General features: G+C 42.4%; 1 protein-coding gene across 4 annotated transcripts in view; it reads left to right on the forward strand.

Moving 5' to 3' along the window:
• Nucleotides 1-730: 730 nt before the first annotated feature.
• The window catches only part of AFF3 (ALF transcription elongation factor 3), a 321,011-nt gene continuing 297,715 nt past the window's right edge, over nt 731-24,026 (forward strand). For all 4 annotated transcript variants that reach the window (XM_062628534.1, XM_062628535.1, XM_062628536.1 and 1 more), the window contains exon 1: nt 731-987. In XM_062628534.1, the coding sequence (XP_062484518.1) occupies nt 935-987 (53 nt within the window). In that variant the 5' untranslated portion in view covers nt 731-934. The remainder of the gene's footprint in view (nt 988-24,026) is intronic.

Genomic DNA, 24,026 nt, shown 5'->3' on the forward strand with positions numbered 1-24,026 from the left:
GCCTCACTCTCTTTGGGTGGCAAGCACTGACGATTAGTACTTTTATTTTTAGCCAGAGATCACACATTTTTAAAGGTTTCATGAGCAACCCAGGGACCTTTAATCTGCTGTGCAGGTCTAGGTAGCCCTGTGTGTAGATGGATGGATGTAAATGGAGCCCATAGGAGCTGTGATTTGCACAGGTGCAGCTTGGTGCAAACCCACATTTGACCCAGCCACAGACCCCCAAGTGCTGGACGGCAGCAAGGGCCCATGTTGGCACCCAGGGCTGCCCTGGGACCAGAGCAGTGGCCTGCCCTACCACAAACCTTCCCCAGTGTCTCCTCAGAGTTCCTCCGCCGAGCATCCCGCTGTTTTTACGACGCGTGAGGTGCTACCCAGGGGCATCCTTGGGGCCGAAGGGCAGCGAGCACTCGTGGAGGAAGAGGAAGAAGGGGGCGGGGGAGAGAACCCCAAACCCAACTTCGTGCGGGCAAGCCTCTCAGGGTGCAAGTTCCCACCAAGTCCCCCCAAGTCCCGTCCCCTTCCTCCCGCGCGTCCCTCCCCCGCGCTGAGCGGGCCCTGCGCGGGTGCTGCGCGGACTCTGCGCGGGCGCAGCGTGCGCGGGGCGGGCGCTGCCTCGGCTGCACTCCCGGCGCTCAAGGGGGAGGGAGGAGGCGCGGGGGAGCGGGGCGGGAGCGAAGCGCGGCAGCGGCGGCGGCCGAGCCGAGCCGAGCCGAGCCGAGCCGAGCCGAGCCGCTTGCAAACGAGCAGGGTTTTTGGGGGGTCTGCTTTATTTTTAAGGGGGAAGCGGTCGGAAGGTGGCGGCGGGGGCCCGTCTCCGGCCGCGCGTATGCGGAGGGGGCTCTGCGCGCCCTCGCCCTGCCCGCGGTGCAGTTAAGATGCGCCCCGGACGCCGTGCGGTTGCAGCGCCGCGGCGCTGACATCTCTCACCATGGACAGCTTCGACTTAGCTCTCCTTCAGGAGTGGGACCTGGACTCTCTGTGGTGAGTGGTGCCTCTGGCCCGCCCCCCGGGCTCGGGGAGCAGTCGGGGAGGGGGGCAGAATCTGCAAGGGGGTGCTATAAACGAGGGGTGTGCAATAACTGAAGGGGGTACAATAACTGGGGGATATGCAGTGATTGGGATGGGTGCAATAATTGGGGTTTGTGTGCACTTACCTGGTGGGTTGGATAAATTGGGGTGGGGGGTAATAGTGGGTGTGCAATAAGGGGAGTACAGTGGGTTGAGGGTGTAATAACTGGGGCGGCGGGTGCATTAGCAAGAGAGGGTGCAATTGCCCCGGAAGGTGTCTCCCCTGCTACTTGGTCTCCCAGGAGGGGAAGAGGGAAGGGTGCCCCCCCTCTTCCCGTGGCTGCCGAGGGTGGGTCCGGGAGTTGGATGTGGTGTTTAGCTGGGGGAGGTGGGGGGGTGGGGTGTCTCCCGCACTCACATCTCTCCCCCTCTCAATTGTCCCCTGTGCTCACCCGAGCTGCACTCCCGTAGCTCATCCCCCATCCCTCCTGCACGCCCCTTTCACACCCCCGTTTCGCCCCTTCTCGCTGCGCCGCAGCTCCTTCCCGGGCAGCCTTTATTGCCTTCCCCGACGCCCCTTTCTGCTTTTCTCTCCTGTCCCCCTTTTCCCCCTCATTGCCTCATTGCATGCCCTTGACCTCCCCCTGAGCACTCCCGTGCCTGCCCCCCCCCCCCCGGCTGCGGGTGCGGGGCTGCCAGGGAGGAGAGGAAACAATTTCTAGAAATGTCATTAGCGGCTGGAGGTGGGAAGCGGTGCCCTTCCCCCGCACACCCTCCCCAAGCCGCTGCCTCTGCCAAGTCCTGGAGTTGACTGCGAGAGGCAAGCCGCCCCCCCACCATCGGCCCGGCCCGGCCCGGCCCCGGGGCGGCAGGACCCTGTCGGGGCCGGCCGGGGTCCCGGGGGCACACACACGCTGCGTGGCGGCGACCACAGGGGCTACTCGGTGTGCTCCTTGGGCAGCGCCGGGACCCCCGGTGCGACGCCGCGCTGGGACGCGATCTCGGCGGATCCCCGCTGTGATCCTTCCCCAGCGGGGTGCTCGCCCCGTCGGGGCTGGGGTGCGCTCAGCCGCGGGTGCTGTGCTGCCATTAGCCAGGGCTGCGATGGCAGCTTGTGTCCTGCCGGTGAGACCGGTAGTTTGGGGAGTTGAGAAGACTTTTGCCTAAATTCAGTCAGCGGTATGCATTTTTAAATTATTTTTTTGGACCGTGTGAGGTGATCTATAGCTTCTGTCAGCAGGGTGCGCGTTCGGCAGCGCCGGCTTATCTCTTCGGTGGCAGGTGTAACAAAATAAGCCGGACCAGCGCATCCCTCTTCTTACACAAGACCTCAGGGTGATGAGAACAGCTTGCAGTGCATAATAGGGTGCTTAGAAATGCATACATTGATAACATCCAGCCTAATAAAACTTTTATATTGCTGTGGGAACTTTAAAGAGCACATCTAATAGAAAATTAGTTACTACCCCATAAAACTTTTTAATTACAGTGTTTCTGCCTGTGACACAAGTTAAGGTTATGTCCTCATTTCAATTATAAATACCAATATTCAGTTTATAACCAAACCATAACATTTCTTTCTGGGCCGATTTTAAGTTTCCAGTCTGTATGTATGGTTTTACCACTATATTATATCTTTTTTCTATTAAACAAGAGCGGGGCAAATAATACTTTCACACATTTGTATGCTTTTGCCTTTCTTCTTGAATGAAGACAAACTTTGGGGGAATTTTCTTTTTCCAGCGAAAGCATGCTGTTCATTAGTTGGTTCTGCAAGCTGGCTATTGGAGTTAATATTGAATTTGAAAAGCTAACAATGTAACTATGGAAAGCTGGGGCTTTGGGATGTGTCTGGCGATTGCTCCTTTTCATAACCTTTTTAGCATGCTTTTCCACTATTGCGGAGCCACTTGCAAATGATCGCTGTTGCCATAATGCTCCTGTACAGGTCCAAAAAGACATCAGCCATTTCCCAGCTGAATTACCTGCTTAAAAGTATCTGTATTTGCATTACAAGCAATCTTGTGGTTTTGTTGCTCTTGTTTGCTTTCCTCTATAGTTGTTGCAGTTTAGAAGGCAGGGTCAACAGAAGGGCTTCAAATAACACGTTAAAAGCCAATGCATTGTGACAGGCCGCCGTTTGCCGCTAAACAGTCATCCCTGCATAGGGGTTGAGCCCACAGATGTGCAGAGCAGTGCCTAGAGAGGGGAATCACACCTACTTTAAGCAGAGCTCATCAAGGGAGCAGGGGTTTTGCAGGTGTTTGCTGTTGAGAGTTTGCATCATTTTGGGGCGCTATGTTTGGCTGACCAGCTTTGGCATAGAGTATCTGAGATCACAGGCTGGAGGTTGATCATGAAGCAGCTGTTTTGGCAAAAGGTTCAGAATAGTCATTTTAATTTAAAAGTTATATGAGGAGTATTAAATAAAAACTTAGTTTCTCATAGTGAAAGCTTCCAAAGTCTCCTGTGAAGGCCAGTGGTGCCTCAGTGCTGCAGCAGCCGTGGCAAAGGGCCCTGGGTCTGTCTCCCATAGCTTGCAGGGCTCATGTCTCCCATTGCCCTCCTGCCACCCTGCCTGCTCACTGATGGGCAGGTTATGGATGTTCTCAAGAAACCTTATCTGAATACTGTGCTAAACTGACCAAAACAAAGCTGGTACTTCAGCGTTAAGCTCTGAAAGCTTGTCAGGATGCCTTCAGAGGAGTGCAGTTGTTGCCAAAAAGGGAAATAAAATACACCACATAGATAGGAAGCACTTCATGGCAAAGAGCAACACTTAAAGAGACTTAATTTTCTCTGCAGCAAGAATGAATGTTGTCCTTTATTCTTTTGAATGTAGTCATAACGGCAGTTTGCGCATCTAATTTCTGACTGAAAATCCACTTTTTGAGGTATTTGGTGAACATTTTGCTTAAAAGTGCAATAATTAAATATTAATGTGATATTCTAAAGTGCCTTTTTTTTTTTTAATTTGGTATGTTCTTGGAAAATCAAAAGGGGTTCCCAGATGAACAGCAGCATGTTAATCAATTCTCATTGATTGTTACTTTTATACTATTAATGAATTTACTCTCCAATTAATACATGCTATGTCTTTTATTTTGCTGTAGCATAGAAAATGTAGTAATACATTGTGTCACGGCCTTAGGACAGTATTTAACTAGTAAACTGCAATGGGAGAATATTGTTGGCTGTTTTCTACTAAACAGTATAGTTTTTTTCAGGTTGTATTGATGCCAATAACACTTCTGCTTCCCAGAAAACTACTATAATTCAAATAGTGAAAGCTGAGTACAAACTCAAACAGAAATTTTAAGAAAACATACCAGTCTATGGCATAAACAAAACTCATGCCCATTTGGTAAGCTTTTCTGGAACACTTTGGGATGATCATCCCAAGGTGTCCTTACTGCTGACTAACACAGTTATCCAAAACACATGGCACTAACGACTTTGAACCACAGCCTCATCTCCTGTTTTTCTTTCTCCATGCATTTATTTGTATGCTATACGTGTAGTTTTGCTTCTCCAGACTCAAAATGTGGATTCTCCAGTGCCTTGTAGGTTTGTATTTGTTTGCACCAGACAAAAAGAGATGGAAAACTTCAGTTAGAAATGTTTTATATGCCTTTCGTATGGTGGAAAACATATTCTACATGACAGAAAGCAGCAAATGAACAGACCAAAGGACTTAATTGGAGTGCCAGGCCTAGTTCTGCACTGGAGGTACTCATGTTATTTGCCTTATTTCACAAATCTAGATCAAAATTCAGACAGGGTCTTAACTCTGCTTAGGCTTAGGCTTAGGTTTAGGAATAGGCCTGGTGAAGACCACTTAGTGAGGCTCTCCTCACATGCTCATGTTAGATACACAAGTAGGCTGGATTTTCCCCCATTCATTAAAAACAATTAGCAGATTGATTGAAGCACTTACTGTGTTGTACCAAACAAGAAAATAATTTTGAGTGTAAGATGTTTGTTGACCAAAACAAACCCATGTTGTTCAGGTAAAGGAAGCCAAGTAGGTATTATTTTATTTGGTACTTGCCTAATACTTCTGCATTTTTTGGGTTAGCATCTGTTTTGTAGGGGTTGGATAACCATGTAAAAAATGTATAGCTGTATAGCTTCCAAGTTGAGATCAATATCAAATGCCACAGTGTAAGGTGGCCCAGCGTGTTTTACAGACCATGTACTGAATTATTAGTTCATTTGCTATCTTTGGGTCTGTTCCTGCTCCATTTGAAGTCAATGAGAGTTTTGTTTGGAAGTTGCTACTAACAAAAAGTGGCCAGACATCCAGCAGTCTTATAAATGAACCTTTTGTAACTTCTTGATCCCAGGTTGTCTAGCTTGTAGTCACTACATTTTATATTTGTGTGAGTCAAGATTTTTTCCTCATGTTGGGTAGTGTTTACTGGAGATAATTTTAGAAAGCTAACTCTGCAAACGCTTCCTCAGTCAAAGCAGAATATCAAGATGCTAATTTTCAGATAACTCTAAGAAGCTACTTTGCAGGGAGCGGGCTCGCACCAACCATTCTCCCAGTAGGACAAGCGTCTGGACCAGCTTACCCTCTTTACAGACAATACACAGCAATAATACCATCCTCTCACAAAAAAAAAACTTGGTGTCTTCTTTTATCTCCCATCTCCTTTGCAACTCCGCTTCAGCCTGTGTTTTGGACTATGTTTTCCCTTATTTCTTTTCTTTGGCTCTTGGCCTCTTTCTACCATTAATGCTTAAAATCCTATTTGTCTCCTTATTTCTAACTTTGTGGTATTTCTTTCCTGTTCTGCCTTCCTTCCACTGTCAACTCACAGTTACCACTTTTCTCTCATTGAGATCCCATCTGAAAATTTGCTCTTCCTGTGATGATTATAAGTTACGAGCAAACAATAACACGTGCAATAACTATAACTTGTTCCCTTTTCCCACTTTCACAGTATGTTCTCTCTTCCTGATGCCTGTTTTTTAGGCTGGAAGCCCTTTGGGTCAGAAATTACTTTTATTGTTTGAGGTTTTTTTCTTGCAGCACTGAACAAACTGTATGTGCTAACTATTATAAATAATAAGAAGAGCTAGCTTTTCATGGCCATAATACTTTATAAACATCAGCTGAATAATAATATTTAAAAAATCCATCTGCCGTGCCATGTCAGTGCTCATTTGCTGGATGTAATGTACCACATCCTCCTCATTTGGTTCAAGTCTCCACTGAGTCTGGAAGCTTTGCCAGTTTATATCAGCTGAGAAGCTGGCCCCTCACCTCAGATGTGCAGTACCCAGTCACTTTTTCTTAACAAATAATTATTTTTTAAACTTCTGCTTTGTTTTGGCCTGATAAATGAAATTTTGATATACCAGTAGGATGGTGAATATGTTTTCATTTCTCTTCCTGTGGACTAGTTGAGCTCTCATGCCCAATTGTGTGATGCAAGAGAAGAGCACTTCAGGTTTTCCTCCTAACACTCAGCCTTGCAGATTTGTGCTCCTCTGGGGATGTTTTCCACCAGAAGTTGAGGCAGAAACCTTGCTAGGTTATTGGAGATGGATTCGGAAGAGGGCATGAGGTGCATGTGGCATTTCCTATTCTATGTGCGTATTTTGAGGAAAATACCAGGTTTCTTAAAATTACTGGAAGAGAAATATGGGCCATTAAGAAAAAAAAAAATACTGACTGTGGGAACATCTTTTCATCCCTATATTAGCAATAACATCATACTCAACTCCACACACTCTCATTAGAGAAAGCAACTGTTTAATTGCAAGGTTTTTAACCTCATATAATAAATTAATCCATTTGCATCTTATTTATGACTAGGAAACAACAAAGCGTGGATAAAAAGAGTGCCAGCAATTATTCACAGCGTATGTTCAGAGGTACCTTAAAGTCTGGCTGTAACTTTATTAACAACAGCAGTAATAAAGTAAAATCAATAGAAATGAAGAAAACTGATATTACGTGCAGCTAGAAAACAGGGAGGTTAAATTCTGTGTGAGATGGTGTCTGGTCTAACTGATCAAGTTGTAACTTTGAAGTGACATCCTCCCAAAATGAGATTTCAAAAAGATGGTATTTTCCAGGAAAGCCATATAAGTTTCTCTTTATATTGGGCTGGTTAGCTGTAAGGATAATTCCAGTGGAAAACCACAAATTCTTTGTTAAAAACTGAAAGTAGGAAAAGGGAAAGTTGTAACCAAGCTTCCTTGGTTTTGATCAGAGCTACCTCTTCCCCGCTGGGGACTGGGAATTACCATTTCAGTGCTGGTGCTGGGGACTAGACTTGCTGGCTGTCTGCTCCTGAGGAGCCTGCTGGCCTCTGCTCTGGCCAAACCCCCTGCCTTCTCATCGTTACCAGCAGGGCTGCTCACTGGTCTCCTGTCTGTTAGAATCGATGTTAAGACACCGGTTATGCTTTCTGGTGGTGCCCAAGGCCCTGGGAGAGTGAAAATGGACACTTGTAGTTTAATATGGGGTAATAATCTATGTAATTTCTGGATAATTTATGGGTAACTACAAATTCATATTTAGGAGAAAGAGTGAATGAACTGTAGCAACAGTTAAATGAACATGGTAGCAATTATTAATGTTCCGTGCTAAACGTTTTCGATGTCTTATCAAAGGTAAAAATGTGTAACTTGTGTTCCTCTCTTACAACTTGATATCTCAGCTTTCCTGATACTTTAAGCAAACAAAAAGTAGTGTTAATGACTTCAGTTGACTGAGTTTTATCCTCTTAGAAAGATTTTAACCTGCATGCGTGTACCAAGGCCTCAATATAGATATATCTTGGGAAATATGACAGTAGGAATGCAATTTAAACTTATCCTCAGAGACCCTTTATGTATTTTTTAAAAAATAAATTGGTTCCAATGCAGCAGTGGTGGTCTCAGCAGTCAGGAAACACTTAAAATTATGCAGAAGGGACCAGAAATCTTTGCTAAGAAGCTTTTTGTTGCTATGTTTTGTTTCTCAATAAAGATGATCCACAACTGTAAGTACTTAAAACTAAAAGCACGACGGTTGTATCTGACAAAGCCACACAACTTCTTAATGTAATCCAGTCTTCCCATGTAGTTGTTTTCTCATGCTTTGGAGCTAAGAAAGAGTCCTTTGTGGCTCAGCCTGCTTTGACTGAATGGCAGGAGTGAACAAATAGAGGATGAAAGTGGTGTCTTCTTACTCTGAGTATGTTTTGATTGCTTTGAGCTGTGATCATTTCTTATTGCATGCATCACTTGTGAGATCCATTAGGGAGAAACTGGTGGCCTTCCTAGTCCATGCATTGCCATGATGGTGCCAGGGCATTATGATGACCTATGGTGGTATGAAAAATGCAAATATGACAGATGGATCAGGAGGAAGAAGCGTTGGTGTACTATGTATTGGCAGGGCTCAGATTCAAAAGCCGTTCCAGCAGTGGTCTGTCCCACATCTCCCTGCTTCTATCCTTGCTTTCTTTGCTTTGTTCACTGTGGAGGCTGTGGGAAGACGGTTCTGATGTATGGGTGTTGGCAGATACCCTAAGCCTTATCTGTGAGGGTTTAGTTTTTGTGTCTATCTTCTAGTGATGCACCAAGAGAAAATTCTGTCACTGACCACTTGAGATTGTCCAGGGGGGTTCCTCTCTCAGGTCTGACAATTTTAGGAGGGAATAACGTAGTTTTGGTGGTTTTGTGCTCCTCTTAGAACAGCAAGTGCAGTAGATGGTTGAACCTCAGTCCAGAAACAAATGAACACATTTTGACAGAGATACTCTGGAGAAGATAATTATATTGATTTGCATCCCATAGAAGACACTCTTACACATTTTTTGTTTCTGAAGTAGTCAGGAGGGAACCTGTCATGTCATCAACTGTCTTTAGAGGGCAAAGTAACAATAAAAGCTAAGTGTGCATTTCTTCATTTGTGTTTGGCAAGGAGAGTGAAACATTTTCTGCAGGATGATGACCTTGAGTTAGCTAAATGTAGCCAGTTTAAAGAGTAAATTAATGTTACAATGTGCTTTGTTTGTGGCTAGGCCTGAAGACTGTTGGGAATGCCTTAGTACAAAAGGTGATTGTGTACTTGTCCATTTACTCAGGCTTCCTGCAAGAAAACCACCATGATCCCAAATGATCTGAATTAGTATCACCATATTGCTTTGTGTGTTTGGGTATACCAGCATGACTGCAGCTAGCCTTTCACTGTGCAGATAAGTCTAAACGGCCACGGGTCCTTACATTTCTCCTAAGACACTGCTGCCCTCTCAGATTAAAGGGCCTTCTTCTAAGGAGTGAATCCCTTCAAAACACAGTCATATTCTATCATAAATGTGGCAAGGGGTTTGGGTTTGGTTGTTTTTGTCACTGCCACTGACTATGAAAATCTGTTCCAAACCCATAGCATCGATAGCAAAAATGTACGTATTTCCCATACATGCGGCTTAATGTATCCCTGGCCATTGATTCTGCAACATCTGTGTTAAAATGATGTTGAGGTAACCCCGACAAAGGAAAGCATAGGTAAATGCTGTTGTTGGAGGACCTGCAGTGGCTTTTGTTAGATCCAAGGAAAGTGTCTCTATATGACACTCTTCAAGGCTTTGCCCTATACAAGAGCTTGTTAGCTTGCGTGCATGGGTGCATGAACATGATTGCATACTATGTGATAGAAATGCAACCTTTTTTTTTTTTTTGTTATTCTTAGAAGTGTATAAGCAGCAATATCTTGAACTAATTACAGCTGATGTAAAGCACATTTAAGGAAACCCATTAGCAGAGAATTAGAACTAGAATAGATTAGCTATTCTTTAATGGCCTTGACTGTAGATCTTTCCATGCCTTGGTAGCTTTTCTAACACTCATTGCTCATCTGTCTTGACTAAATGACTGAGAAGCTTCTTTCAAGTCACAGCCTGGTTGTAATGTGAAAAAATTGATGTTTTCAGCTGAAAAAATGATTATCTGGAAAGGTAAACTCCACTGAGCTCTGTACTGTGTTGTTGAGATTTAAAGCATTATGTTACTGCTCGATGTGACTGTATAATAGAAAGAGCAATCTCTAATATGCTTCCTTGGAGCTATTAATTATTTACTTTCTTGAAATACAGATCATAGACAATTCTACATGACTTCCCTTCTTACAGACTTTCTTGTCTCTCCCTTTATTTTTGTATGCTTTGCAAATGCCTGTAAATTCATTTTCACTGAAAGGGGAAATAAGTAATTTAGACTATTGCAGCTGTTTCATAATTAATTAATTTCCTTTTAAAACAATCAAGTAGTGCCTATCCATTGTTCTGTGTGCTTTTCTGAGGCATGAAGATTCACAATATCAAAATTAGTTCCAGATGGAAGTGCATACTTTATAATGAGAGAAAAAAAATCTGGTTTGATCCAAAACCTGAAGAGTCCTGCCCCGATCAAACCAGAGAGTATTATACTTAAGCACATTTTTCAAGTTTTGAGCCATTACTTTAAAAATTACTTAAAAATACCAATTCAGAATGTTTTATAGGGTGCTAATTTATAAATAGAACTATAGAGTGAGACAAACAGTCATGTAGGACTATTTATTCATTTGTTTCCTCAAATACTCCTGGCATCTGTTAAAATATAACAAGACTTAGCACATTTCCCCATTTTTGGCACTCTGTTTTCTATGATAAAGAAAAATATTTTCAATGATAAATCATCTCTTTGCTAATAATAAATAACACATTCTCCTGAGGAAAAAAAAAATATGGTAAAATGAAATGAAAAATATATTGAGCAGAAGGAGAAATGATCAAAATGGTGCACTGAGAAAATCTGTATGTTCCTGTACTTATGTTCCTATAATAAATATTAGTGTTTGTGGAAGAACTTTTAACATGGCAGTTTGCAATAAGAATAGAAAGTCTTCTTTGAACAGAGAAGACACTTATGTAAGAGGTTTATATTATGTAAATGTTACTGTTATTGGTGATAGCCCATTATAAAGGAACACTTTGTATTCAGAAAAGCATTTGAAAATAATGGGATAGATGCAGCAGTCTCTAGTCCTGACTTGGACAACTTTCTCTTTGAAGTCAATGGAAGTTTTGCTGGAATAAAGGTGGAAGAAATTAGCCCATTCATTATTATCTGAATTACATCAAGAGCTGACTGCTAAATAATAAAATCATGATTCATAACATAACGGCTTCACTTAATTCTTTTGTAGTCTTAATATATCTCATTATATGGTACTTCTGTTCTTTTCCTCTCTATGCAGTATTCAAATTAATAACAACCACCTTTACATAACTGATGGTTAGACATGTTTTGCTTCCTTAGCAAGATCAAAGGGTTTTATATACCGTTTTTGGATAGATACCAAGAATGGAGTGATCAATCTCTTCTGTAACCATTAAGCACAGTGTAAATACCTCAAGGTACTAAATTAGACACAAGTGGTTTGCCAGATGCTGAGAGCATCACCAGTTGTCAAGAGTTTCCCAAGTCTGTGGGACAGTCTAGAATTTATTAGGAATTAGTGGTGGTCCAAGTTGTCACTCCACTGATTTGTGCTCATTCAGCTGCACACTGCTGTAAGCAGCTTACCTGATATGTGGAGATAAAGTTCAAGATACATCGCTCCCTTCCCTCCCTGCCAGACACCTTTGGGTGGGAAAGAGGCAGGGATGGATACTAGTGCACCAGTTCTTCTGTGCCCAGAGAGGAATGGAGGTTATAGCAAGTGAGATAGCAAAATTAGAAGGGCATAAGAGAAGGAGACTGAAGAGAACAGCCCAAGAGAAGGGACCCCCAAAAGGCTTTAATACAAAGCTGGAGTTAACCCCTCACCAGGAAGCCATCTGCAGCCTTCAGGCTTTAAGAATTCTTTTTATCTAGAGATGTAATTGAAACAAGATGTGTAACAGCTGCAAGATGTCAGGTTTGTCAAAGTAACTAGAAAAATGAGTTCTGTGACACACTTGCACACAGCAAAGTAATGTATAGTGAAACAAAAAAAAAAGAAAAGGGAGTAAATTATCATACAGGTTTAAAAGAGGAAGGAAAATAGTCAAATAATGAAAGTTTCAGTTAATTCTCAAGCATGGGTGATTTCAAATTAATCTACAATGAGGGTTTCCCAGAAGGGGAATCATCTGAAATCTTTACCTCAATAGAAACATTAGTGAAACTTTTCATGTTTCCATCATAACCATAGTCTATCAACCAGTGATGGACTAGAACAGCTAGGGCTCTGCAATGACTCTAGGGTGGCAGCTATGTTATTTTACCCTTCTGCATGTTGCTGTTATTCAGATGCATTACCACTGGACTTTGCATCTGCAGATGGGGACCCAGATTTGCTGCACTAGGTACTGTTCAGACACAGGACAAAGGTCTATCATTGGACCAGAAACTTTCCAGGCAAAGTGAAAGAAAAGAAAATGATGAATATAGGCAAAACTGGTGAGAAAGAAAAGACAGAGTATTTTAATTATCCGAATAAACAGTGGTCACAGCAAGCCACCAGCCTGACAGTGCTGCCAAATGCATGAGCATGATGGGAAAACCCAAAACTTTCTTTTTAAGAACCTCAGAAAGAACAATGAAGCAATTTTGTGCGTGTTTATGCACAAAATCCTCCCAAGCATGAATAACAGCACAAGGATACCCTGAAGGTGTTGGTTGGGAACTTGGGGAGTGAATTGCCGTAATGAGTCAAGAGAAGACTATACTCATCCTTTTTGTAATAACTTTCCATAATGACTTTTCATAATGATGGGGAGAATCCACAAGTGGCTTTTATAGTGACGGAAGCGGAAATCAGTGAAGAGCTGTAAAGAAAAGGGGCCCATAGTCAAGTGCCCTGGGAAATCTTTTTGCTGCAACATCTCAGCTAGAGCTGGCTCTCACCTATGAAGTCCAGTTGAGCAAACTGAGTTATGTGTAGCAGCAGAACAATGCACTTGACCAAAGATCTCAGTAGATGGGTAAGCTGAGTCTCAGTCAGTAATGCGTGGTAGTTTAGAGCTACCATAATCCCAACATGTTAAAGTTCTGCAGGTTCCCTGATGTAGGGTGGTGTTCCAGTGCCAGGGAGCTATTCGTGGGAGAGTTGGAGCCTGGGGTCAAACAAGATCAAAGGCAATGAGTGCAACTGAGCACTCTTCATAACCTGACACAAAGAAATGCCACCTTCATGCACATGATACTGGAACCTGCAGAACTTCCTAAAACAACTGCTACAGAATCCGGTTGAAGGTAACAGGTTCAGTGCCTGGAACAGCAGGGAAGCCAGGCACTTGTGTGGTGGAGGCACAAGACACTGTTCTGGAGGCAGAAAGCCACAGGCTGAGTGAATGAAACAAGTCCTCTTCTTGGGATAGGGTCAGGAGGGTTGGTACCTGAAGAAGGGGTGTGGGAGCGCTCCCTGGGGCCAGACCTGGAGATGCAGGTAACCTTTCTCTTGCCTGTGAGCCCTTCCACAATGAGCAAGGAGAGAAATTTTTCAGGGTTCAGTGTGCTGAAATGCTGATAACTGTTGGTTATTCTTCAAGGCACTCCAGCACCTCATAAGAATACGTGTGGCACCAATGGGAACTAATTAAATATACCTGTTACAGTACTGCTGTGCAGTACTACTCCAGTACTGCTTTTTCTGATCAGAGTGAGTCTTGGAGCCCACACATGGATGCCAGTCCAATATACCCTAATTCCCACTTTCAGAAATTACTTGGAAACATACCTCTCATTGAAAGACTTAAAGAAAATGGAATTCTGATTTTTTGAACAAAGAGGTAACTCAAGTGTTTTCCTTTCCTCAACTCATATTCACATGCAAAACCAGCTAATAAAATTTCAGTGGTGCTTATACTGTAATTTGGTTGGCAGAAGAAAAGTCATCTGTTAAAGCTGAAGTCATCATAACTCATTAGGTGCTAATTTATCTGCTGTATGTTAGAGTAACAGGCTAGCTCTATTGAAATGCTGCTAGTTCACCCATATCTGCTTACAGTTCCCTCTGGAGGATTGAAAAGTATAAACAAGTTTTCTCACAAATACACTCTAGTAGCATGCAAAAGTAGCTGTATTTACTTTATCCCAGAAGTCTTTCTCTGCCTGCAGACAAGTACAGAACCAAAGTGAATCCAGAAGTTTGAGTACGGTTCCCATATTTCCTCCTAGGAAGTCTCAAGAGAAAAGGTGATTGTGTGCACTCACAGATGTCCCATGAACATGCAGTAAATCCAACATTTTCTGAACATGGTGCTGGTCTTGCTGCACCTGGTAATAAACCATGGCAATAAATCAGGTGATCTGCACATGCATAATAAATCTGATCTGCCTGAATGCAGGCTTACAGGATGGACATGCTGTGCACAGACTGGCCATTTTCCAGGTCTTTTGGATGTCAGGCTTGCACCATGACTGGCTTGCCTGGGAGTCCTTGCAAAACTGCTGACTTCCTCTTTTTATATCAGCATTTCCAGGGCATGCACAAGGGGGTGGCACATATGGGAGATTAAATCTTAATCATTATTTTTCAGGTGCCTGTACTCATTCAAGCCACGATACCACCCTGAAATTATAAACAAACCCACACCCATAGAAGTGCTCTTTCTGTCAGCTTAGGCATTCTTTTTGTGAATTATACCTCAAATTCTTACAAGTTCAAATCTATTCTCCAATTTATTTGCATGAAGGTTTTGTGTGCATCAGGTGAATGCTCTTCTGGTCATTAGCATCCTGAGTACCTTCTCAGTTTCCATTAAAACGTTTACTTTTGTAAGAGAGCTTTAGTTTAAGAGCTGTGAATATATGAGGACCTTCCTGCAAGTGATGTAAGTCAGGGTGTCTCAGGCAGGGATTGATTTGAGCCTGATAGTCCCACACTATGACTGCATATTGTCCTCCCTCCTCTGAACGTGTTCACAAGTGGTGAACTTCAGGCCACAGTGGAGACACTAAAATGGACCAAGGGTTGGTCTCTGCCTGGTAAGTCAACCGGCTTGGCACAAAGTATCTTCACATGGTGGAAAACAGGGTGGCCACATGCAAATTGCTTATTGGAAATTCTTCCTTGCCACTTGGCTACTGTAAGTAGGTGTATACACAAGAGTGATATTTTTATGGCTTTATAGATCAGAAGCAAGGCCTATTGAGAAATGGGAGCAAAGAATCACAAAACTGACTGCATCGGTGCTTCCTTTACCCCCACCTCTGCATTCGTTTGAGAGGGAAAGGACCTCAGCTGTGTAGGAGTAGGTGACTGATTTTATAAAAATGAAAGCATCTCCTTCTTTACTTTCTCTAGCAAATGAGCCTTCTTTACCACCCTGATACGGGCTTCATAGAAATGAAGCTGGGGACTTCACTGGATTGTAAATCACTGTGCTTGTGTTTAAATAAGGAGTATATTCAGAGCAAAGATGCTAGCTTGATTTCAATAAACCAGAAAGTATTTAAGACACTACTAGACCCTATTGAGTTATAGTCTTGCATCACCCTAGGACTTTCTCACATTGGTTTTCTGTGCCAATTCAGGACACTGCCTTGCAGCTAATTAGCAAATTTGAGCAAAGTTGGAGGGAATTCATGTTTTTCTTCGACTGGGCAACATGCTTATCAAGTCAGCTACCTCCAGTCTGATACAGCAGGCTGCCAACAGACTTGTCACAATTTATGAAGAGAGTTTGTGGTGGTGATGAAAAGTATAATGAAAACCACATCCACCAATTAAACACCTACATTTCCTTTTAGAGTCCAAACAATAGACAGCTTTCCTTTTGCAAAAGAGATTTCTTAAATCACATCAACTCATAAAAGAAATATAAATTAGTAAGGAGGCTTTGAGTACATCTTTAATGAGTCTCTGGCACAATGACTTAGTGAGGCATGACACATTCATGGATATGATCAACTTGCAAACATTCAGCCTTCAGCAATCAAACAAAAGTAATGCAATCAAATATGGAACATGTTCAGGTCAAGTCATTAGTATACGTGATATCATTCTTTTCCTGATAGGTAAAAGAGTACACTTGATGCCTTTCTCAGTGTGTGATACACGGTTTTAACACCAGAAAATTAGCACTAGTCATATTTTTACTCAAGTGAACTGGCACTGACCTCTTAATAATGGCAAGACATAGAAGAGGATCTTTGAAAATAACTGTGCACTTGTTAAGCAGAAATTAGAGGGTGAGGTAGAGCCTGGATATGACACATTCACCGATAGTGCAGCTAGAATGGTAGCAACAGGAGCTTGGGGAGCTGTTTTCTCGGAAGAAAATCACTGGTATCAAAACATTTCATTCCAAGGACATAGAAGAACAGAACAGACACTTCAGAGAAAGGTTGTCAAAATTAATTTTACATAATTTTACTGACAACATTCAATCACCATGCAGTTGATATGGGCCAGATGCATTGGAAGACTTTACAAAAATACACTGGGTGATGATAAAAACAAATGATATTATTATTATTAACACTGGAGTTGTATTTACCTCAAGTAATGCTCTGTGATATTTGGCACCATTTGTACTGAGCATTGTGTCAGTATGTCTGTAAGCAGTTCAGCAGTGTTCATAGGGAGCAACATCTGAGTTGAGCAACATCAGCTTTGTCCCTTGTTTTTTTCAGGAGGAAAACCCAATTGTATTGTGCTCAGCATCATGTGATTACTGCTATGCTTCCCCTAGAGCAAAGCCTATAGGGCTGCATGGTGCTAAATGTAAAGCCCCGCTTTGGTCTCTGTTAGCTTAGGGATATCTGTCCCACTGTGCTGTGTACACATGCTTTAAGATTCCCAGAGGATGTGAGGCAGATGAACCTTTTGCTTGTGGTCATGGGCACCTGACAGGCTTAAAAGGAGAGAGGTGGAGCCAGACTTATTTGTGAGACTGTGTTTCCTAAGCATGAAAGTCAGTAGATTGCTCATTGTACAGCATAATTCATACAGTGATACATCTAAACCTGAAGTCTGTAATCTAAGGTGTGTGATTACTGAGAAATTTAGTCAGGTAAGGCAAGAGATACAGTTTTATTGCTTATGGGGAGTACAAACTGAAGGAGCACAAAAGAATCTTAGGTTTCCAGTGAAAAGAAAAAGCAAGCAGTTCTGGAAGGTCAAACACAAGCAAGTAATCCACAAAGGATGCTTGTTAGCAGGCTGGAGACATACCCAGGTTGGAAGCTGAATGTGATACTAATGTACTAGCTGCCTATCTATCTCAACCACTAAAAATCGCTTTCATTATATCTGTCATTTAATATGCCTAACAGTTACCACGCCAGCCAAAATTCCTCTGAGTTACTTGGAGTCTGGATTTTGGTTTGGTTCATTGAACCAAGCAGTGCAAGTTTATGCCAGGAGATTAATTTAGCTGGTGGTGTGCCACCAAAGCAGATCCTTACTTCATTCTTTACAGCTCTTAAGCAAGGTGTGACATAGTGGTTTATATGCACAGTTTAGGCAGGATAACAAACCCCATGAATAAACCCCACACAACCCAACTAGGCACCTGAGATGCTGTTTTAGCACATTTAAACTTGTCTCCAGCTTTCCTAATGCACATGCCTAGAGGCAATGCGATTAGCAGACTTGTCAACCCAGTACATAAGGGCCAGGGGAAGTCCAAGGTATGCTTTGGCCACGTGCTGTCTGTACTGCTTGCATGTCACATATTATACAGGTTGGGATGACACCATCCAGGGAAGTCAGGACTTCCTTTTCCCAGCTGAATGTTTCAGCCACTTTATGCCTGATTCCATGATCCCTCCATTCCCAGATCCATACTGGGATCAAGATCCAGTAAGGGTGGTGAAGGGCTTGTTGCCTAGAAGAGCCTTTGGACTGATAAGTAGTGCATGTTCCTTGAGACTGAATCTATGTGTGTGAACCCCATGATGAGGAGATACTTGGATTTGGGCTTCCCATTTTCTTATGCTGGTGTTTTAACCACTGGGATGTTAGCAAAACAGTCTGCTTGGCTATGTCCTTTGGTTTTCTTTTCAAAGAGAGGTGTGCCCCTGTTGTATGACCTACATGCCCAAGAGGGCACATGGGTGGAACTCAGGCTCTGAGACCTGCTTTCACAGCGGAGAAAAACCACAGCAAAAAGTGTAAGTTCTCTTTGACATTCTCCTTTGGCAGGCCTAGGGTTTGGCTCCCAACATAGCCTCTGGGTGTTGAGAAACTCGCTGTTGGGTGCAGGCTTCTCCCCATCCTCAGTATGGGGAGTTTTGGCACCCAATGCAGAATCCATTTTGGGATTTGGGTGTCTAACTCTGCACCCAGTTATGAGGCTTTTTCCTGTACACAAGTCTTTTAGAAGAAGGTTTAAGTCTTAATGTAATTACATTAAGTTTAATGTTATCCCACCAGATAAACTGAAGCCAGCTGCTTCACTCTAGTGCGGACTGCTAAACATTATGTCAGAGGACACAGGAACATTTGTCCTACCTTTTATTTTTTCAGAGAAAACACGTTTGCCTGGAAAATAAAAACAGTTTTGTAATTAATGCCAAGATGGTCTAAAAAGACAGAAGATAATTCTCATCTAATCTAATCTAGTTAGAGCATTTCTAGAGAGCCCATTACTGGTGTCTGGGTGACAAATGAAGGTCTGGATTGCACCTGCCAGGTATATGCCTGGGGAAGAGGCATGTGCAGCACATAAGGGTAAAGGCATGCATGTCCTCATGCTCTCATGCAGGAACTATCCTCTATTCAGCATTTTCTGGTGAGACATATAATAATTACCAGTAGACAGCAGGTCATATTTCTAAAAGAATATCAGTAACTATGGGCTTGCCTATATGTGAGCAAGTAAAATACATGAGGATGTAAATCGAGTAGCCTGCTGTACAGTCTGCAGGGTGCTGGCATTGGTATGTGGAAAATTACACACATATGTGCAGTTATTTAACTGAATTTGCTTGTATAGTTTAAAATACAGCTAATGTAATGCCCGTACCAAATTCTGGGTATTTCTTGTTAAGAATGAGAAGTACTGCTATATGGTAGATCAGTCAAAATTATCAGCTTCTATCCAAATTTTGCAGATATCCTTTATCTGTAGTTGGCAACTTCCTTCATACTCCCCAACCTGGTGCAGACATGAGCATGATGCACAGATTTTGGCGTTTGCTATAGCAGATGATTTCCTTCCACAAAGAAGACAGGGACAAAGAAGCATCCTGTTCTGCTCCTGTCAGCAAGAACATCTCTATCTGTTCCTGTTGCAGTCACTTGTTCCTCAGGGCTACTCACACCACCAACACTGAGCAAACAGTATAAGATTTCACACCTAAGGCTTCATCTGTTCCTCTGCAACCACCTCTGGGCTATCACAGCAAAGTCTCTGGTCCAGCTTTCTGCTCCCTCTCTCTGTCTTTTCCATAAGCTCCATCAAACACAAAGGGCTAGGACCAAATCTAGGAATAGGTTGTGCTGATCAGGTATGGCCGTAGAGGAAAAGCAGGATGCGGTGTACAGAGTTTCCCATATGTGACAAAGAGTGGGAATGTGATAGTGGGAAATGAGGTTGCTTAAGGCCAGGCCACCACATAATTGGCTCTAAGAGGCTGGCAACCTGCCCTTCTTAAGGGAGATGCTGACAGCTCTTCACAGCAAGTGAGCTCAGCTCCTCTTCTGCTGTCCCTGACCATGCAGGAACGGCATGGTTACAGCAAGGGATTTATTCAGGGGAAGGAGAAAATAAAAAGGCTCCCCACACCTTCAAGATGCTGGTAAGCATCACTCATCTGACAACCAGAGAAAATGGGGGAGTGAAGGGGGATTCAGATTTTACACCTCATCTCTATTCTCCTCGTGCTCAAGACACGGAGGAGAGGATGGTTGCCTGTAGAAGGTTAGTTGCCCCTCATGTCCCTCAGCTATTTACCCTGGCAAAAATGAAAGTTTCATGAGGGTGACTGGAGCTCAGTAAGAACCTTGCTCATTGCTGCTGTGCTGCAGTGTGCCCCTCACCTTGCATCCCCAATATTCAGTATTTTCTCATCAGTGAGAAGCAGGCAGGGAGTTGGGCAGCAGCATAGTTTAGTACTGTCAGAGGGTTTCTCACTGCAGCAGTCTGTTTTTTTCTGGTTATGGCTGGTCTTTCTGAGGACAAAGCAAAATAGAGAATCTGGCTGTTAGCACATATCCCCCCTAGACCCCTGCCTTCATTCACGGACGCTGGTTATTTCTGGAACTGGGTACAGTGCAACATGTATACATTAGCAAAATCAAGTCCTTATGCTGTTCAGGAAAATTTGGCTCTGAACAGTATAGCTAAAAAAGCTATCTGTCTGAGCTACTTAGAATACTGCACAGTTTTTGCCAGCTGAATAAAACCAATAGCATTTCTATGAACAGAAAGCTTTTGACAACAGCCTCTGAATTATGGGTGACAAGAACCATTCTCTTCATTTTTAACTTCTAACCCATGATGTATAACGTAACCCTCATTTGAGGATAAGAGGTTAGTATCTTATTGACTTTGCTTTAAATTGCATTTCATTGTATTAAGGAGCATCTGTCATTTTTATTTTTTTCTTTCCTGTGGAGCTAGGTATACTGTAATGTATGAAAAATTTGACTTCCACATAGCTGTAAGGCTCGACTTTTGAAAACATTCGGCTACAAAGCTAAGACGGTATTTAGTGAAAACATCCCAGAAAATTATGATTTTACAATTACCTTATTGGTAGTTTGATTTTAATGTAGTTTTGCTGTTAGCTACCTTTGTACTTAAGGATTGTAAATTAATTAGGCATACTGCTTCATCTACTCAGGAGGTAGAAGAGCTGAGCTAATAGCTATGGGAGTGCTGCACCAATTTGAGACTGAGGCTAAAATGACATGATAGAGGGAGAGGTTAGTCCTCTTCCAGGGTTGTCACTCCTGGTCACATTTTGATGTGAATTTATTGGACTGAAAGAGGTTAAAGAGGTAATTCTGCACAAGAAGAGAGAAATTTCTAAAATAAAATGGAACTCATCAATAGTCCTGGTGTCCATAGGGAGTTGTCAGGTTCCATAATATTAACTGTGTAATTAACAGGATATATAAAGTGATGTGCTTTCAAATAATTTATATTTCAGGTGCCTTTCAATCTGCTAATAATACCTCCTTTTTTCCCCTCCAGTCTCCTGGAACCACTGCATTCCTTTTTTTTTTTTTTCCCTTGTCTGTATAAAAACCCTTCACATCTATCAGATATTTCTAACTAGTGCTCATTCCCAAGGGTGACTTAATGGACAAAATATGGACAAATCCACGTGACAAATCCACTTTACAATATGGCACAGCTGGCATTCTCTGCTTAAGTTCAGCTCACAAATAAACTTGTATGGAAACTGCATCGATGCAGAGTGCAGGTCAGTGCATATTGCTTCATTGTGCCCTGGAAATGACCTCTCATACAGGTGGTGGAGACGCACTGACTTTTGCATCTCCCTTTCCGACAAGTCAAGGTGCGAGGGGTCATTTGCAGAGTACTTTGCAAGAAAGCGTGCGTTTGTTATTGGCATTTGTGTTGCTCTTCAAACCTCATTTTCCATCTTCAGTGACTGGGCTTTGAATACTTACAGGGTCTAACTGACAATCGTTAGAACTCAGTTGTTTTATTATTACATTATTTATTTTTATTGTTATTATAGTTATTATTATTACTATTGTTACTATTCTTGCTATTATTATTATATTGGTCATCTAGGTAGGAGAAAAAGGCTTCCCTGAGGCTTTTTGTGATTACCAAAAGTAAATCATAGTTTTGCGTCTTGTAACCCAGCAGCCCCGCTGCATAAACTCTTTGCTGGTGGTTGCATCTCCCTCATGCTCTTCTTCACTGACCTGGGGAGAAAACACCAACAGCTGGGGTGGTTTCAGACCTATGCCTGAACTTATTGGTGCTTGCATGCTGATGGACAGCTGGCTGCCATCCGCTGGCATGCATAAAGGACTGAGTTATTAGCACTGCATAAACAGCTGCTGATTTTCAGTAGGACTTCTTTGAAACTTCTGTCAGATTTGGTTGAAATTGATTAGCAGGTTCAAAGTAACAGCGGGGGAATAGGGAGTAGATGATGGGGAAGGCACCACCGTTTGACACTTTGCTTCCCAAGGAAGCCCCACTGACCACACAATATATAACAACCTGTGCAACTGACCGGGGTTGAAAAGAATAAAAAAAACCCAGAAAAACATCTCCCCCCCCCCCAAAACCACCAAACCAAACCAAAAAAAAGTGCAGGTTAAGTGTCTGGCATGGAGCCCAAAACACATACTTGCAGGAAATTTCCTTCTGGAGTAAATGAGGTCTTTCAGGAAAGGCAGTGGAGGAAGTAGCTGCTGTTGGTGAAGGGTAGTTGCTGTGCTTGCACTGGACCTGGTGCAGCATCTGGCACCAGAAGAATCCTGACCCATGGTATTCACAGCTAAAATGATATAAAACTACAAAAAGTTGGAGGGCAAAGGACGGTGAAGCCTGGATCTCAGTCTGAGGCAGGCCCACTTTCCCAGTGCATATTCAGCATCATGATGACGGCCAAACCAAAACCTATACCCGCAAACCCCACATGTCTGAATGCAACATACTGGATTTATAAGCTGACTCATCTGCTGGATAATCTAATGATTACATTTCTCTGTGACTGAGGAGGAAAATACTTGGTTAGTTACCGCATGCTGGCCTAAACATAGAGCTAGGTAGGAGCATGTAGCTGCTTAGTGGTATCTGGAGGGTTTCAAGCTCATTTACCCTGTTATACATAGGTAACATATGGGAAAAAATACTATTTCCATGTTCTGTTACCATAATAAGAACATTTTTCTCATATATCCTTAATACTTATAACTGATAAACTTACCGTAATGGTAGTTTAGGCATATTCTAATAAATTGAGTGTACTTCTATCAAACGCCAAAGAGCAATATTTTATAGTAACATTTGCAGTTTATCAGAAATTGAAGCATTTTCCCCCATGCCCTGGCCACACTATTGTGAAAATTCACTTATACAACCATTTACAGCAGCTGAAAAATAAAACATTTCCAGTCACTCTACAAGTTCATTTTATTATAATTTAAAACTGCCTGTTACAACCAATAACTTTGGCTCTGGAAACCAGTACAACAGTTATAAAGTCCTGGCATATAACTTCTTATGGAAAGCAGTGGTTTTATCACAGCCACGAACACGCAAGTGACCTGAGGCATAAAATTACTGTTCAAAAAAAAAAGAGATCTATCTCCAGAAAATGCTCAGATACCTACTTATAACAATTACAACAATGATGATTTCACATCTGTTAGGCAGACAGTTTTAATCTGTAGAAGGTTAAGTATTTGACAGTTACTTGTTCTTACATACAGATTAGCTGCTTGAAGGTTTAACCTTTAGACGTACTTAAGCAACTACTCTTGAAAATTTATTGTGTAAAACCACCCAAATAAAATGGTCTCATCACTTGTAACTAAAGAATGCATAAGATCTGGGATATATTTCCCTCCCTTCTGGCTTTGCTTCTTCCTTTGTGCTGGAAAATATTTACAAGCAGGCTGCTTTAATTTTGACAGACACCGCTCCATAATTAGAGGATAAAAGGAGGATTCTGCGATTAAATGTGTGGAATCCGTTATTTTGACTCAATAAAGAAGTCTGTTGAAGAACATGGTTATTCCTGCACATTGAAGTGCCCTGAAAAGCTGGGGAGGGGGAGAGGGAAATAGGGAATGAATCTTCACGTGGCCTTTGCACTTCCCCAGGAGTAGAGGCAGGGGAATTATTTATGTAGTAGCAGGAAGAGCTCCAGATTTCTGTAGTTTTTATTAATACTTCCTAAGTATCATAAAACATGGGATGTTTTAAACCTCTCCCATGGAAATGAATTAAATTAAAAACTATTGTGTGGAACTCGGAATTATTATTTTTTTTTTTCAGGCTGGCATTTACACAGTTACAGCATTTCAGCGGGAGAGGCTTTCTCACTCACAGAAACATGGCTTCCCAGATCTCAGCTTTTCCTTGAATAGGTGT

The sequence above is a fragment of the Pezoporus occidentalis genome, unplaced genomic scaffold, assembly GCF_034315485.1.
Source record: "Pezoporus occidentalis ecotype Australia unplaced genomic scaffold, CSIRO_AGI_Poc_V1 ctg32, whole genome shotgun sequence".
NCBI classification, from domain to species: Eukaryota; Metazoa; Chordata; class Aves; order Psittaciformes; family Psittacidae; genus Pezoporus; species Pezoporus occidentalis.